Below are 16,448 nucleotides of genomic sequence, written 5' to 3' on the forward strand. Positions count from 1 at the left end.
CACACATAAGGACAAAAAATAGCCAATAAAAAAGGCACACGTTAACTAAGACGACATGCAAAGCAGATACATTACCTCAAATATTGGACACACAAACACAGCAAATGCACACAAATCTACTCCAAAGACACACAGTGTGTCTGCAAAGGGCTGCAGGACATTTAAGAACAGCCATTTGATACCAGAGACACCAACAACGAGTCCACAGGTGCAGAAACGATGCAGCCTGAGTGATTTCAGCAGCATAAATCCATCTCTGGTTTAACGCTTGCAGATAATAACCACACCGTCTGCTTTCAGTTCAATGCTTTATTAATAACTGGTGCAATTGAAAAGACAAAAAAAATTTAAAAATCAAGTAAGAATACATTTGCATATTATATCATCAAAACAAAATATCCAAAGTGGTCTAATACAGAATAGAAATGGTAAGTTTATTCTTTTTTTTCAAACTGGTATGAGAAAAATGATGCACAGCTCTGAAGGCCACTAGTGTAAAGTTGTCCAAACTTCCCTTAAATGAAACTTAAGAACAACAGAACTGTTTCTGACCCAGAAAAGCTGCCGTCATCAAGCAACACAGAGCTGTCAGTAATCTCCCAGACGTACGTTTGGCTTTTGTTTTTACTGCATTTCCGCTGCATTTAGACGTCGCTCCTCTCACATTTTCTTCCTGCATCGTTCCTGTGGGAGAAATACAGGAACTGTACGGCCCAAGACTCTAAGCAGAAGTGATTTTATTTATTTATTCATTTGCTATTTATCGAGCATGTGTTTGGCACTTTTACAAATATATTCATTTTGTTTAGAACCTGTATTCTGCGTAATGGACACCAGGGGGCGACTCCTGTGTTTGCAGAAAGACTTCTGGTCTTATAGAAACGCCTGATGAGTTTAAAGCTTTGGTTTCTAGTTTCAGGTCATACAGAATAAAATATTTGGGGTTATTTTGTAAATCACGTTCAGTGAGAAGCTCATTGGCTGAGGACTCAGTCAATTACAAGTCATCAGCCAATGAGTGTGTGGCTTCGTCCGTCACACCTGGCTTAACTAACCAGCGAGTATCATCATCGTCCATGTTTAAATGTCACACTGTGAGAGATGGCTCTTACTAACCTTCTTCAAAGCCATGAGATGACTTCTTTTTAAATGTAGCATTTGCAAGATATTCATCTTGTTCACAAGATCACTTTTTGTTTAAAGACTAAAATTGTGTCACGTGTTTCAAACTTCATGCTTCACCACAGCCACAAACAAAATGTCCAGTTTGTGTAAAAAACACAAATCTGAGTCTTACTCTTGAAAGCTAAGCAGGTTCGGCCTGGTCAGTCTGCTGATGGGAGACCAAGTGGGAACACCAGGTTAGGAGTTCTGCTGCAGTTTTCTTCCTGTTAAAAGGGAGTTTTTCCTCCCCACTGTTGCCTCAAAGGGGGATGCAATTGTTGTGTCTTTACCTTTATCATTGTTGTGATTTGGCAGCATATAAATAAAACTGAATCAGTTTATTTTTTACAAACTGCTGTGAGACTGCACCATGTCCATATGCAACATGCATGCAAGGCTTTCTTCTTTGTCAGAGCAACATGTAAAATTTTATCTCTAGTTGTTTTGGAGGTCAAAAGTTCTTTTATAGCCGCTAAACTTTACTCAGTGAGCTCGACAGATAGACCGTCTTCTTATCAGCTAAAAATTCCAAGTAGAAATCTTGTAGGTGAAACTTTACAGTGTCCAGCACTCTGCTTTGACAGTTATCAGTTCACCTTATAGGTACTCATGTAATTTTGCATTTAACCTCCTAGGACATGGCGTCCACATATGTGGACATCACATTTTAGGTTGTCTAGACCAAAATACTACATTTTCTCATTTTCGTCAAAAACAAAAAACAGGTAATTCTTTGTTTTTACATTCATCAGGTCCCAATCAGCCCAAATAGCAAACAGAATGCATGCCATGAAAGAGTTCGGGTCTTAGGAGGAGATTAAGAAGATTTTGGTAAGACAGTTTGAAAACAATCTGCAAATTGTGAGGTTTCATCAAACAGCAAAAAATTAGCAGGTTAAATATTTCAGTGTGTGGACAGCGTGTCTTCTTCCATTGTTGGTGCTTCTGCCCTGCAGCTGCTCCCCCAACTGGAACTGTAAAAGCAATATCAGCTGCTGTTTGGAGGGCTGGTTTTTGAAGAGAGAAAATTTAGTACCCACCAGCTACTGCTCTGATTTTCTATCAGTCTTGGCTCCATAGATCGTGGCCGCTGAGCAATAAACGCATGTAAATGCAGCCCTCCACACAGTTATTACCGACAGCTTTGTGCTGCGTTTTGACAGCCATAGCGAGAAAAGCACGACCAAATTAAAAGAATTGCATTGAAAGAAACATCTGTACTGTAAAAGGCCAAGGCACAAATAATTTGTAGCAATCAAAATGTCCATAAAATTACAGGTTATGCAGAATGTGCCGATCAGTGCATCGCTTGGTATGCAGTTACAGTGAATACAACCCTAACAGAATAATCACAGCGAGTACTATTGCCCTCTTAACTACACGGATGCCATAAAGTGCTCCTTTTCATTCAGAATCGATGCACATGCAGACGGGTTCACAAACAGAGGGCTGAAAAAATAAATGACACACAGTGTAAGTGCACACACGCATTTTAGACGGCAGAAATGTGGAGAAAATGCTCGTTTTAGGTGCACACATGTTTCGATTAATGGCTTTGAATGTTGGGGAAAGAGTCAGATTCAAGCCAACGAGAAACAGTCACGTGATCGAGTATTTGCTGATATGCTGAGCATTTTAAAGTTATTTTTCCAGTTTCTCCAAGGCTTGGCTGCTACAACAAGTACAAAGTTGAGCCAGTTTTTACGTGAAATTAGTCAATATCTTAATCCCGACACACAACACTGATACCAAGAGTGTTTCCACACACAAGACTTTGTCAAAATCTACGTTTGTGGGGGGATTTTAAGCCTCTTTGGCTGTTAAATCTAACTCATAGAGTACTGTTTAAAACAGTGTTAAAGGAGTGCTTCATACAGGACTGTTCCTCAGAATCACCAAATGAATAACAGCTGCAATGCAAAGAGTGCACATTGGTTACAGTGTTAAATGCCAAACAACATACTCTCAAACTGAAATAATCCTTCATCCTCAAAGTAACAGATATTAAATTGCTAAAACAAAGTGGATCTATTCTGCTCATATTTTATTCTTGGGCTCTTCTAGAGTAGCTTTGCACAATTCAGAGTTCAAAATAATCCCCCTTTATCTTCTATCAGTGAGCTCTCTTAGCTCCTCCCACTTTAAGCAAACTTTCCACTGATGGGCTGCCCCTCCCAAACAAATTATATTAAGAGCAGGTGGGCGGGGCTTACTGTGCCTTAGATGGCCATATTAAGGATATCTGCTCTCCGTGACATCATACAAACCCAAGCAGAGAGAAAAAAAGCAGCATTAATTCACAGGGATTTGCCGTTCATACACTGGCAGAAGGCAGAACGGATCCACTTTAACCATCACATTAATTCACTAGTATGTGTGTTGATCAGAGTTTGTGTTTTGGAGGTTACGCAGACAAATGCAATGTCAAAATAAAGAATAAGGCTGAAGTCTGTACTGTGCACTGATGCCTGAAAAGGTGATTTTTCAAATGCAAGTCAAAAAAATAGCTCTGAGCTGTCACACAGCATCCCCCCTTATTGTCAAATAATGAGCACACTGTTTAAGCTTTGAGAATTAAATAGCCAATCATGATCACCCGAGGTCAGCAACTTCATTTCATCCCATCACACTGATTCAGAAAAATAAAAAAGACAAATTGACGACAAAGCCATGAGTACATGAGAGAACATCGGGTTAGTAAATGTTTAACTCCTCCAGTGACCTCATCAGCTGATTTAAACCTCTTCTACAAGCCAGAGAAGCAAAGGGCTGATTCACAGGGTAAAGTAATGGGACGAGTCACCAAAACCCATTCAAAGTCACTCTTGTGTCCGCTTACAGTATAAAGTAAACGGAGACACATAAAGTAAAATAGGCCTGGTGCCAAGTGTGCAAATTGGTTCAACTTCACTGGAGTGACTCCTAGTTTTGGTTCTGCAGGTTTTACTGGAGTTCCTCACACCTCAAATCTCCTTAATAAACATTATTGAGCAGTTTTGTATCAGAGGCAGCTGTTTCAACAGAACATCTGTTAAAGTGAGTGTTCATCAGCCACCAGGTACATCTACAGATGAGGTGACCAACACTTCCCAAAACATAAGAAGAATTTAACTTTTTTTATTTCCAATGAACGGTGACCAATGGATGTTCTAATTCCACTCCTTTTCTTGTTTGCCCAGAACAAAGTGGAGTTTAATCACTTCCTGCTTGAGGTGAAGAGGTTTCTCCCGAAGACGTGACTGGAGAACGTTTGGCAGGAAAACCATACCGAGTAATAACATGGCCACTTACAGGACAAACCCTTCACTACAAAACAGCAACACAGTATCACGTTCAGACATCGTTTCAAACACGCAGGACGTCTTTAATTCACGTAACGTGGATTTATTTTACTTACTGTGAAAAGTAATGCTAGCAAGTTAGTTAGGGATACTGAAGATGGCTTTGGTCAGCTCACACTGGTCCTTAACAAGTCATTCAGTCAGGCATTTTATTTAAATAAAAATGGTTCTGATTTGGTTTTCCAGAAATTTAGCTAACCTTGTTTCAGAAGCCGTTAAAATCATCTCACGTATGGGAGCTTTATTGGTTTTAAGGAAACAAAATAAGGGTAACTGTAGACAAAACGACTGGTTAAACTGCAACGTCTGTTATATCGTCACCATGCTTGATATAAACAGCGGCTTTAGCAAGTTGAATATCTGAAATTTTGTGAATTCCTGAGAAGAACTTCAGGTTTTTCGTGTGTAATCTGACATATTTCCATTTTACTGTTAACTGCTTTTGCTAGCATCACTTTTTCACAGCATACTTCAGCGTCTTGGAAGACAATTTTTTTTCTGTTTTGACAAATTTTTACAAAATAACAAAAGTTCATATTAACAGTAATTTGCCATGAAACTATAAATGGACCAGTGCTGTCGTTATGTATTCCCAGTGAGACATTCTTAAACTGATTCGTGTCTGTAAATTTAGAAAGGAAGCCATTTGTAGTTTTTAGTTTCAAACGGAAGCAGTGTCACCAACTCACAGAATACTTTCTGTAAATTAAACTTAATGTGCAAGGCAACAAGAGCACAGGCTTGGAGCGAGACCGATCAAACCTCAACAGAACAAGACGAATGAACTTTAGATATAACGAAGAAAGCAGAAGTGAACCGTTACAAACTTTCTGCGCAGCTGAAACCATGCTGAATCTGTAAATGAGCCAAAAAGCACCACAAAAACTACAAAACGGCATTTTACAAAAGCAGGACCGCACTCTGAGCTGGTTTTAAGAAAAGACGAAGCACTAGAGAAGGAAACGGAGCCGACATTCAAAAATCCCGTGTGCTGTGTTCGGTGGAGATGAAGTGACGCTGAAACACTAAATAAAGAATGACAGCGTGGAGTCATTCTGAATGATGCTTCTTGCTTCAGAGGCACAATGAATGAACGTCTGCAGGGATATTGTCATTATTTTTACATCTATATGTGGTGACATCTGATGCCTGTGTTCATATAATATATAGTTTAATGACTTTAATTTAAGGATTAGAGGATAACAGCAACTCTAACAATACACTAAATAGATAATAATAATCATAAGGGTTTGGTTCACCTGGCTAATGTCACAGATGGTAGCTGGATCCACACCAGGCTTCTTTTAACCTGCCTGCTGAGACGATTTACTAAAACCAAACCAACAGTTGGTCCTCTAGCTGAGGCTGGCTCCAAATAGATGCATTTAATTTATACTTTAGAAGATTTTTCTAAGATTTAAAGTTTTCGTGACCGTTGCTAACTGGAGTCACTGAACTGGATCTGAGGACTCTCTTTGTGCTGTTGGAGTCTTCAGGGGGATTTTTATGGGAATCATCCAAAAAATATTACAGTTTACTATGAAGTAAAGACATCCAAGAGGTTTGTGCTTCAGTTTTGGTGAGTGAAACTGAGGTTTTATTATTCTAGTTACTAGCACTCATTAGCAGAAATCCATGCCTGTGCAATGCACCTTTACAGTCTAAGAGTCAGATTTACTAACACCAGCACCAACTGGGTTTTGGTGCTGCTACTCTCAGAATACACAAAGAAACCAGTGAATGCCAACTTGTCTGCAAACACTCACCAAACCCTTGGTCGTCCAACCTTTTGGTGAAGCAGTAGGTACATCTGTGTGACCGATTTCACCAAGCAACAGCAAGTAGTGGTTGCCAGACGGTTGACAACAGGTCTCTAGACCTGTGTGAGTGAGGTCTAACCAAGTTTGTTGGCCTTAGCTGATAACATCCACCTCAAATATGGTCACTTCTGCCTCCAAAAAACCAACATGGCGGAGGCCAAAAAGCTAAGCTTCAAAACCAGTGGGTGACGTTTCATCTCATTAAACTGAGATATTAGAACAAACAAACTGTAATTGCTCCAACTTTGCCCTCTCCTTCTTCGCTGTAGAGATTCATACAAAACAGTAAACAGTGAGAGGAGCCTGCAGCCTCCAAACATCATCTTAAATGTGTTTTATCTATTTGTGTTCAACCACAGTTCAACACAGAAATGATCTGGCTGGTCATCACGGATACTAAACCAAAATTTTATCCATTTAACGAAGTTTAAAGTTAATGTTAAAAATAATTAATGCAAGATAAGTTCATTAGTCATGATTTTTAGGTCAGAAACAGTAAAAGTAAAAGCAATGAATTGTAGAGTTGAAGCCTGGTGTGGAAGTCTCCTCTGTCAATTAACTGTGAAGGTGCCTGAACATGCTATAATTGTGTATTAATAATAATTCATGTGTGTACATATTGTGAGATATTACATTCAATATCAGTGTCGTCCTAAGTCTAAGGTAATAAATGCAGTTTAGGCCTATACGTGGTCGTCTGTAAAGCTTTTTATTTGCAGTAGGTGGTCAGGTCTGGCTTTGTGGTGTTTTCATTTAAAAAATACCTGTGGATCAGTAACAGGAAGCTCCGCCTTCACGTACCTTTATTTCTCTTTTCAGTTTGAGGTTTTCTGTGTTTGTAACTAGACATTCGAGTTGCTCACAACACAGCACTGAACTATACAGCAGGTTTAAAGTTGCAATAATTCAAACTAAAATTTAAATGATTAATTGGAGTGTAGAAAAGCTAAATTCAGTTTGCTAATTTTAGGCGGTGTCCTTATTGTTCTCTGAGCTACAGCATACAGAGTTACAACTTTCAGTTTTTAGCTACCATACTGGATTTATTGGAGCTTTGCAGTAGAAATCGCACCTAAAATTCAGTGGAAATTATTGTTTGCGCTTTCCTTAATTCGTATTTAAGAAACAAAACACAGCTACAGAATTTTCCTGGCTGTTCTGATTCCCAGAGCATTAAATAACGTCAAAACCGTGTACGTGTCTTTCACTAGTGATGTTTGATGGAATGCTGATATGTCCAACTCACCGTTTTTCACAGGAGATGATTTGTAGTGTAAAGAAGCACATCTGAACCCATATCAGAGCTTTTTGTAGTTGGAGCCAAGCTGTTATTTGAGCCTAAACTTACCTTAGGGGCCTGATAGGGGTTACCTTAGTGAACTGCAATCGCTGGTTAATCAACCTGTAATCTGGCACCTCTTCTTTTGGGTTCTATAGGTCTTTAAGCTGGGTTGTTTTTTTTCTTGGTGACCAATTCTGCCAAATGAAAGACACAGATGCGGTATCTGACAAAACAGCGTTATCCAACACCTGGGAACATGACTGCCTCGAATTTGTTGTGGTTTATTTCGATGTAACATGGCTAATATTTCATTATTGCTTGTTTTTTTTCTTTTCTTTTTTTAAAGCAACTTTAAAATAAGAGTGAACATTTTAAAAAGGAATCTGAAGACTGTCCCAGTAACCACACGTCATCACAAGTATCCTAATGCACATTTATTTGGTGAATTTCCAGTATTGTTGGATCTTAGATACATAAGTACACCATCACTCCTGCAAATACTATATATGGCTCAGCTGATTTACGGGAAAGTACACCAACCAACCACCCAGTCTTACTATTATGATCTGAGGGGCTAATAGAAGTAAGACAATCCAAAAACAAAAAGAAAGGTTTTTTAGTGAGTAAAATCTAGAAAACCATGAAGTGTATTTAGCATGCTATAGCTTCTGTTTGTGGCATCGGTCAAAACAGCAGTGAGCCTGTCCTTCACTGTTCTGTTGCACTATTGTATGAACTGTATATCATCTACTGCAGCTTCAAGCCCATCGTATTACTGTGAGAGCAGAATGATATCAAAGCTAAAATGCCAGACACATGCAGCATGCCTATAGTTAACTTCCCTTGCCGTTAATCACTCTTTTCTAGTACTGTAGAAAGTTAATGTTAGCTATACGAGCTTAATTTGAAGTGCTACTCAATTTTGTCTTGAACTCAATCAACTGATATAATTTATAAGCTATTATATCACATTTACTAGTTACTTAGTGAACTTGCACTAACACTCAGCACCTATGTCTAAAACCCTTTTTTTACCTAACAAAATTGGTGTTATATAAATAAAACTGAGACCAGATCTCACCTTTGATTATTCCTGTGTTAGATTCTCGGTAGGAATGGGGGTTTTTTTGGGGGGTTTTGTGATTCCCCGAAAAATGCGATGCTCTGAATCCCCTTTATTCTTCACTGATTTAGTTAACAGTAGTTTTCACTCAAACAGTAGTGCTTAGTATTTGAACATAAAAGGGATCATTCTCCCCACGCAGTGTCTTCTGTAATGTCCTGGCATTGTGAGAGCTGAAAGTGAAAGTCGGCAGACACACTCCCATAACAATGAAAAAATTGAATTTGAAACGTGTGACACTTCTCGCAATAAATGGTAGCCACACTGGCTTTGTAAAAAAAAGAGATCGACCACCCAACAATGCTCTTCTGAAACTCAGACTCACAGTCTGAGCACGAGATAGCTGGTCTAGCTAGCTTGCTAAGTGGTGTTTACTGCTAAATTTGCTAATTTGTCATCGTAACTGTACAAGAATTTATCCTTATGAGTGTTCATACAATGCAGCGATCATAGTCATATTCAAAGATCATTTCTGCCAATGGTCTGACTGGGAATGATCGATTTGAGACGGTACCTTATCAAAACGCTATACATCACCACACAAAGAAGAATATGACAGTAATCTTAGCAAGAAAGCTAAAGGATAGCTGGTTAACTATAACTTAGCTACACTGCATGAATCTGGCATCAGCTACAAAGCAATTTAAAATGAGTAGCCAACCTAGCACCAGGTTTACCTCCTGAACGAGCTTACCTTATACACTCCAGATAATATTTAGCTAGCAGTTTGTCTGTGTTAGCAACCTAGTGTTAGCCAACATTAGGCTAATCCCAAGAAACCAACAAAGACCCCGCCATTGATCAATTTTTTGATAACAATGAAAAAGTTATTAATAATGAAACATTAGAAAATCAAAAGTAAATTATGTAAACGCACAAGTGAGCCTATTCATCTTCATTTTGAGTAGTTCTTCTCATTTGATAAGTTTTAAACTACAGGTGATCCAAGTTCTTAAAAACATTTGCCAAAAGGTTTAAAACACTGAATTTATGCAGTATTACTCCAAAAAGGCTGTTTTTTTCCTGGACCACAGAAAGTTATTAGAAATACTTACAAACTTAACTTTGGAGAAATGTGCATCAAGAACTGATTGTGTTACAAGTGTGAGTACTGGGACAGACATATTGTGCCTCCCTTTATGTAGGAATCTTTTTTATCTTTTTAGTGCTGGAAATTTAAGCCACTATTTTGGCATTGATGTTACGCTCTGTATACTAATCAAGCAGAAGCAGAACTTCACAGGTGGTTTATATCCCTGAATTCATGTGCCAACAAAGCAGCAGATTTAGTGTTTCAAACTCAGTCAAATTTTCAAGTGGATAGTCAGTTCACACAAAGTGGTGACACACAATTTGAGCACAGTGGCATGAAAACAAAACACTGAGACCAGAAAACAAATCTGGTTTCTGGACAGAATTGATCCTCAGAGACCTTACAGAGCAACGTGAGAAAAGCAGAAACGGTGAAACATCACTGCCAGCAAACTAGCCAGTATTTTATTACCAAAGTCTCTCTCTCTTCTCTAACACACACACACGCAAACACACACACACACACACACACACACTCACCAAACAACTAAAGACAGGAGACTTTTGGTTCCAGGATCACCTTCTAATCAACTCCTACAGTGGTGCATTATCATGCAAACCATGCAAAAAACAATGAAAATGTATTCATATAAAAAAATAAGTGTTACAAAATGGCATAGCAAGTATACGTAACCATTCGTTCTCTTTTTCCTTTTCCTGATATCCTGAACTTTGCAGTGACTACACTAAAAATCGCATGCGTTACATGCAGTGCGGTTGGCTTTGCAGCAATAAAGCTTTTGGGTGTATATAGTATGTATATTAATGTTCTTTTTTTATGTCAGCTAAACTTTTGCGAAGAGTGCGCTGTACAGAGTTTTACTTTACAAACGGTGTGGTTTCCCTTTTTCTGTATTTTTTTCTGGGCAGTCTCAGTGCCATGGCTCTCTGACTGGACCGCGGACGGCATGATGAGATCTGCGGTGGCCTCTGAAGGTCGATTATCTCGGATAAGATCCAACTTAACCTCCCCAGACGTTCAGTCCACAGCGGTGGCTTTGACCCAGGGCTTGGGTTTAGAGGCTTGGGTTGAATTTAATATCTTAACTCAGAGTGGTGGATATCTGCGCCGAATTTGTTTCCTCTCAGGGTGGCATGGTCCACACAGCGTCGCCGAATCCCTCCCCAGTGGAGGAGAGAGGCAGGGGGCCCCCGCTTGGTGTGAAAGGGTCTGTGTCTGTGTCCGTCTCCCCCTCCGCCAGGTAGCTCGGCCTGGGTCTCGTCCAGCCGGGGTCCCCGGGCGCCAAACCGGCCCCCATTGAGAAGTTCTCCCCTTCCCGCTCCCCAGAGATGCTGAATCCACTGGGCGAGCGCTCCAGCTCCTCATGGTTAACCGATAGCATGGAGAGCGGTGAGTCACCGCCTTGCCCCCCTGTGGTCCTACCCAGTCCCACTGACAAGTCCTGCAGGGAGCTGATGGGCAACACTGTGGGACGCTCGGTGTAAGTGGGGATGATTGCTGAAGGTGGGGGTTGGGGTTGATGAACCGAAGGGGCAATGCCAACTCCTCCTGCCAACCCCACCCCTTCTCTGCCTCCTCTTCCACGGCCATAATAGGGGTTCGCCTTGCTGACAGGCACCTGGTACATGTGTGGGAACGCCTCGGCGTAGTTGAGGAAAACCCGTCTGATCTCACCGTTTGCCGTGGGATTGCAGGTCTCCAGGGTCATGCGGGCAGAGCCGGCAGAGTCCACCTGCAGGTGCTCAGTGTGCTGGATGTGCATGTCCACCAGGAAGTCCAACTTCTTTTCCATGTCCTCCACCTGGGAGAGAGAGATACAGTGGAACCAGTGGATCGCATAACAGGTGTGTTTATTTACCAATCACCTTGGCCAAAATGTATGATGTAAAGAAATTTTAGTAACCCCTTCAGCGCTTTTAGTAAGGTTTGATAAAACCTTTGCAGACATTGCAGATATGAGAGTTATCAAATATCATGTTGATTCTTTTACTGATAACTTGGTGTTTTCACAGTTTAATCTTGGTAATCTTCCTAAAGAAAAACATTAATTATGAACCCTGCACCACCACTAATAATGATGATAATGCTCCAGATGCAGGAAAGAAACACTCAGCACAGGAAAGACGGGCAGAACAGAATCATGAAAGTCTCTTTATTAAAGTCTGGTCCAGTTTATCTTGTAAAGTGTTAAACAGCGGATGATAGTTCGGTGGTGGTGAAGGTTATAGACTCTTTTTGTCTTGCAGTAGAAGTCACTGCATGCTGCAGATTTGAAATCAAGTAAGAACTGCAAGTGTAATCGCATAACATGATTAGTAATATTTGCTACAGTTGGGCCAAATGGGTTGAATAGATCTGCTGTTCAAAGATATCTCCAGCTGAAGCATATTGTTGCCATATTCAGAGGGTTCTCTGACAGCGCAGTGCTTTGTTTTATTGTAATCAGTAATTTAAGTGTCCTGTTCCAAAAGGTCTGCCAGTGTTTCTGGTCTCATCAACATGACAGTTTTTTCCTAAATTAGCAAATTTTACCGGCATTACATTAAACCCTAAATTGTCGCCAGATGTCTCAACATGCAAAGCCCAAGGGTAACAATGGACAAACCAATTTATCTCAAACAATACAAAGAGTTGCTTTGTTTGGAGAAGGAACACCTTGGCAGAATATTTGCCTTTAGTAGTTTTAGTTGTTACCTGTCTCTCCACCCTGACAAATCTGCCCATCATGCTTTGGTCTTCCGCATCTGGCATGGATGTGGCTTTGGCTATGTAGGACTCATGCCTGGAACAAAGGGACATCGAGTAGATGTGGACTGCACAGACATTTGTTACGAAAACTAAATAACATGGTTATAACCAACCTTTACACTAATTTGTAATTGTTTTACAACATTTTAGCCATTTTAGAGCTCTGTAACAGTACCTGGGTGACTGGTTGGGCGGGTAAGTAAAGGGTGTTTTCTGAGTTTTCTTGTGTTTTGGGGTGAGAGGAGGTCCAGGGGCAAGAATCATGTCAATCCTTAAAATAAAAAAAAATAATGAGCATGAGGAAAAGAGAAAATTGGCTTCGTTCAGATTGATCAGCCTTGTGTGTAAAAGACTAACTCACCTCGTCTGGAGGTATTTAATTCTACAGAGCATGTCCAGGTGTCCAGCAGAGTACTGCTCGATAACATCTTTGACATCATAAGGCCTCAGAGTTTCCTTAAACCGCTTCTTGTTCAAGAGGAATTGCATGATCCTGTGTGGCAACAAACACTTCAAATGAAAACACTTCTCAAACATCAGACACAGTTAACAAACGTCAGCTACCATACTTACCTTCATTGTATATACGCGTGTTTGTCAGGAAACAGGAATGCAAGAATCAAACAAATGAGAAGCATTTCACTGGTTTAGATCTTAACATTATTAACGTATCTGATCTAAACAACACTACATTTACTGGCCCTAATGTTTGTCTGCGGTCTTTTACCCCTTTTCCACTGACAGCTACCACCAGAAATTCCTCAATTATTGGTAGATTCAGTCCATATTTCTTTGCCCACACTTACTAAGCACAAGTACTGCACCATGTTAGTATTAAATAGGTTTAAGGCAGAAAACTAAAAATTGATATATGATCCCATGTTTCTATCAGTTTATCTACTGGGAGACACTAATTATGGGAACTGAACCAGTGCAGAGGCTGTGGAGTACAACAACAAGCCAAAGCCTCATCGCTTCTGCTCAAAGTCAAATAGTAAGCTGAAAGGTTGAATAGAAACACACCAGAGTCAATTTGTTATCCAAGGAAAAAGTACAAAGACAGTGCAACAGTCTCGTAGTCTGAAAGCACTCCAAGGTTAAATTGTTACTTTTAACAGCTTCACTCAAACACAAATAACTTCTTCATCCATTGTGACTTTTGTCTTTTCTGTAACAGGTGCAAAATGAACAATAATAGCAAAAACAATCAAGAGTAGCCTACGTATCTGCTTACTCATCATGATTTTTATACTATTTCCAAGTGGCATCTGCAAACCTCTGTGAAGCATCACTGCAGTGTCAAGCTGGAGCTGTGAGTAAGGTAGGTATTACCATATGATTCCTCCAGACATTCTTTGGTCTAGTCCAGGGTCTCCTCCCAGCTGGATATTTCCAGAAAGCCTTTAAAGATACCCAGACACTTCAGCTGGATCCTTCAAATGCCAAAAAGCAACACTACAACCTCCTGCTGGATCCAAATGAGTCCTCATGTATTAAAGAACCATTTCTTTTTGGTCTTTACCTTAAGGTTCTTCTTCCTTGTCCTAATAACAGTTCGGAGCAGTATGCTTGACAAGTTGATGAATAAACAAAACAATACACCATTTCTTTCTTCCAGCAACTAAATGTAAGTTTTTCTTTACCTCAAAGAACTTTATGACATCAGATCTGGAGCTGCTAACACTTAACAGCTTCATAACAGGACTCCACAAACTGATGGTTACAGAGGTAACATCTGTCAGTTATGTGTAATTAATGCCCGGTTCACAGAAATCGTGCGTGACATTTTCTGTCCGGTGCATTATAGTAAGCCCAGCATCTTTCAGTCCTGCATCACTGCCACCCACTGAGCTCCAGTTTTTGTCCTACAGATCTCCTACTTTCAGAGTCAGCTACTGCTGCTGCACGAGCTCCAGTGTTTGGCAGAAAGTCTTGGGTCCTGAAACTAAAACCCTCCAGATCTGAGCATCCTATTCAGAAACCCATTCAGCACTGATATAATGGAGTGGAAGGAAGCAGCACTTTCACAGGGTTAATCACTCATCTCGCAGGCCCTTGCACTAGATTGAATTCCTGCATTATGTCAGCTGTGTGGCCTGTAGATTTACCAATGCACTGTCAGCATGTGTGAGTTCTGCCACACTCTGTGGTTTGCATAGCTCACTGTGTTGAATTTTGATTCCTGCAGAGTTTTCTGAAAGCACATACAGCGAGGACCAATCGTACTATCATACTGTGCAGAAAACTGACCAAAAGTTGTTACTGATATTTTAAGGCGTAAATAAACATTTTGAATTCGTTACTACAAAGTTCTGTTTTCTGTCCTGTCAGTTTGTTTAGCAGGTGAAAAAGAACTGACCAGTCTGTAAGTTTGGATTCTAGCTAATCCATGTGATTGCATTTAAGTGTTTTACAGCCAGCAGGTCACTGACGACCTGTCCAGGGTTTTATGAGACTTCGTAACATTTTCCTTTCTCCAATCCAACAGTGATGTCATAATGTCCTGATACAGTCAGTCTACATCACTGACTGGAGACCAGGCAACCAGAAAACATTTCCTTGCTCATAACATCCATCTGCGCATCACAGTATAGTACATTTGTCTCTTTTTATCAGTATCAATTTATACTCTTTAATTGATTGGGTCTAAATGTAGTAATACACGATGACTTTAAAGGACCACAGAGCCCAGTTCTTGACCCTAACCTGACTGCCCTGATGACCAGTTTCAGCGTAGGGATCATCTCCTCCAGGAGGATGTCAGGGGGGAAACCCCGTTCCTCTAAGGCTGGATCTGCCACGCCTCCGGCATCTGAGAGCAAAACACATTACGAATTTTGCATTAGTTAAAAAAAGGATTAGACCAATATGGAAAACAAAAGCTCTCTGAGCTATCCGTGCTTTTTTGGTTTCAAACCTTCAGAGCTCTGGCGGAGTGTGTTGGCCTTCATTCGGAAGGCAGTGCGGAAGCGTTCCCGGTTAGTGAAGCCGGCAGGTTTGGGCTCCTTGGAGGGACTCTCCTCGATGGAGTCTGCGTTTCCTGTCAGCTTCTTTACTGCCACCACAGACGGTCTTGAATTAGGAAGGCGAACACGCTCGAGTAAACTCAGTTTCTGGCTGAAGAGGGACAAACGAGAAAACAATACAGTATGGACCAAGAGAAAGCATGTGATATAGAGTACCGAGCACCAGCAAGTAAAGTCTTACACATCACCCAGCTGAGGGTGATCAGACACCGAAGAACGTTCAAGAAGCAAAGCAGCCAAAAGTTTAGGCATTGAGAATATCGCTATAAGGGATGTTTCACAACCTGAAAGATCCACTGTAGTGAGGAGCAATGATAATATTTATCTTTATGAAAGGTAATGTCAAGATGGTAGAAAATTATAGAGACATTGGAAAAAACCCAACGATCCCCTTTTAGCACAAATGTTGCAATGCAAAGCTTTTTTGATCACTTCGTCTGCTTTATGGAGATCAAAAGAAATCTTGATATTCAGATTAAAGCCAAATTCTTTTAAACTTTAAATACTGATATAACTTTTCTGATCATCACTCAATTTCTGTTCTCTTCATTTTCCCCCACACCCCAAACTTTACTCGGGGGATGGCTGCTCCTCCCTGAACCTGACTAAGTCTGGAGGTTTGAAGATGTGCTAGAAGTTTCTTCCTATTAAAAGGGAGTTTTTCCTTCCCACTGTCGCCAAGTGCATGCTAATGCAAATTTTTTGCACAATCAGTTTTGTTGTGATTTTTGTGTAATAAAGTTCCTCCTGGTCTGCTGCTGCAACGTAACAATGCAGCTCTCCTGGCAGAAGGAAGACTCAAAGAACTGAGAGGAGATTGGTCTCCTTTACTGTCCAATGGCTGACAATATTTGGCAGCACAAAGACGAGAGCTCCCTGGGTAAAATAAG

The 16,448-nt window shown here is 40.4% G+C and overlaps 1 protein-coding gene across 1 annotated transcript in view; it reads right to left on the bottom strand.

Annotated features, from left to right (window-relative positions):
* Positions 1–9,834: 9,834 nt before the first annotated feature.
* Positions 9,835–16,448, bottom strand: part of kcnq3 (potassium voltage-gated channel, KQT-like subfamily, member 3) — a 109,787-nt gene continuing 103,173 nt past the window's right edge. Inside the window, exons 11-16 of the mRNA XM_063462086.1 lie at positions 15,450–15,649; positions 15,239–15,344; positions 12,894–13,025; positions 12,708–12,803; positions 12,479–12,566; positions 9,835–11,585 (exon numbers count right to left, since the gene is read on the bottom strand). Coding sequence (XP_063318156.1) covers positions 10,908–11,585; positions 12,479–12,566; positions 12,708–12,803; positions 12,894–13,025; positions 15,239–15,344; positions 15,450–15,649 — 1,300 coding nt within the window. The 3' untranslated portion in view covers positions 9,835–10,907. The remainder of the gene's footprint in view (positions 11,586–12,478; positions 12,567–12,707; positions 12,804–12,893; positions 13,026–15,238; positions 15,345–15,449; positions 15,650–16,448) is intronic.

The sequence above is a fragment of the Pelmatolapia mariae genome, linkage group LG18 (genome assembly GCF_036321145.2).
Source record: "Pelmatolapia mariae isolate MD_Pm_ZW linkage group LG18, Pm_UMD_F_2, whole genome shotgun sequence".
NCBI lineage: Eukaryota > Metazoa > Chordata > Actinopteri > Cichliformes > Cichlidae > Pelmatolapia > Pelmatolapia mariae.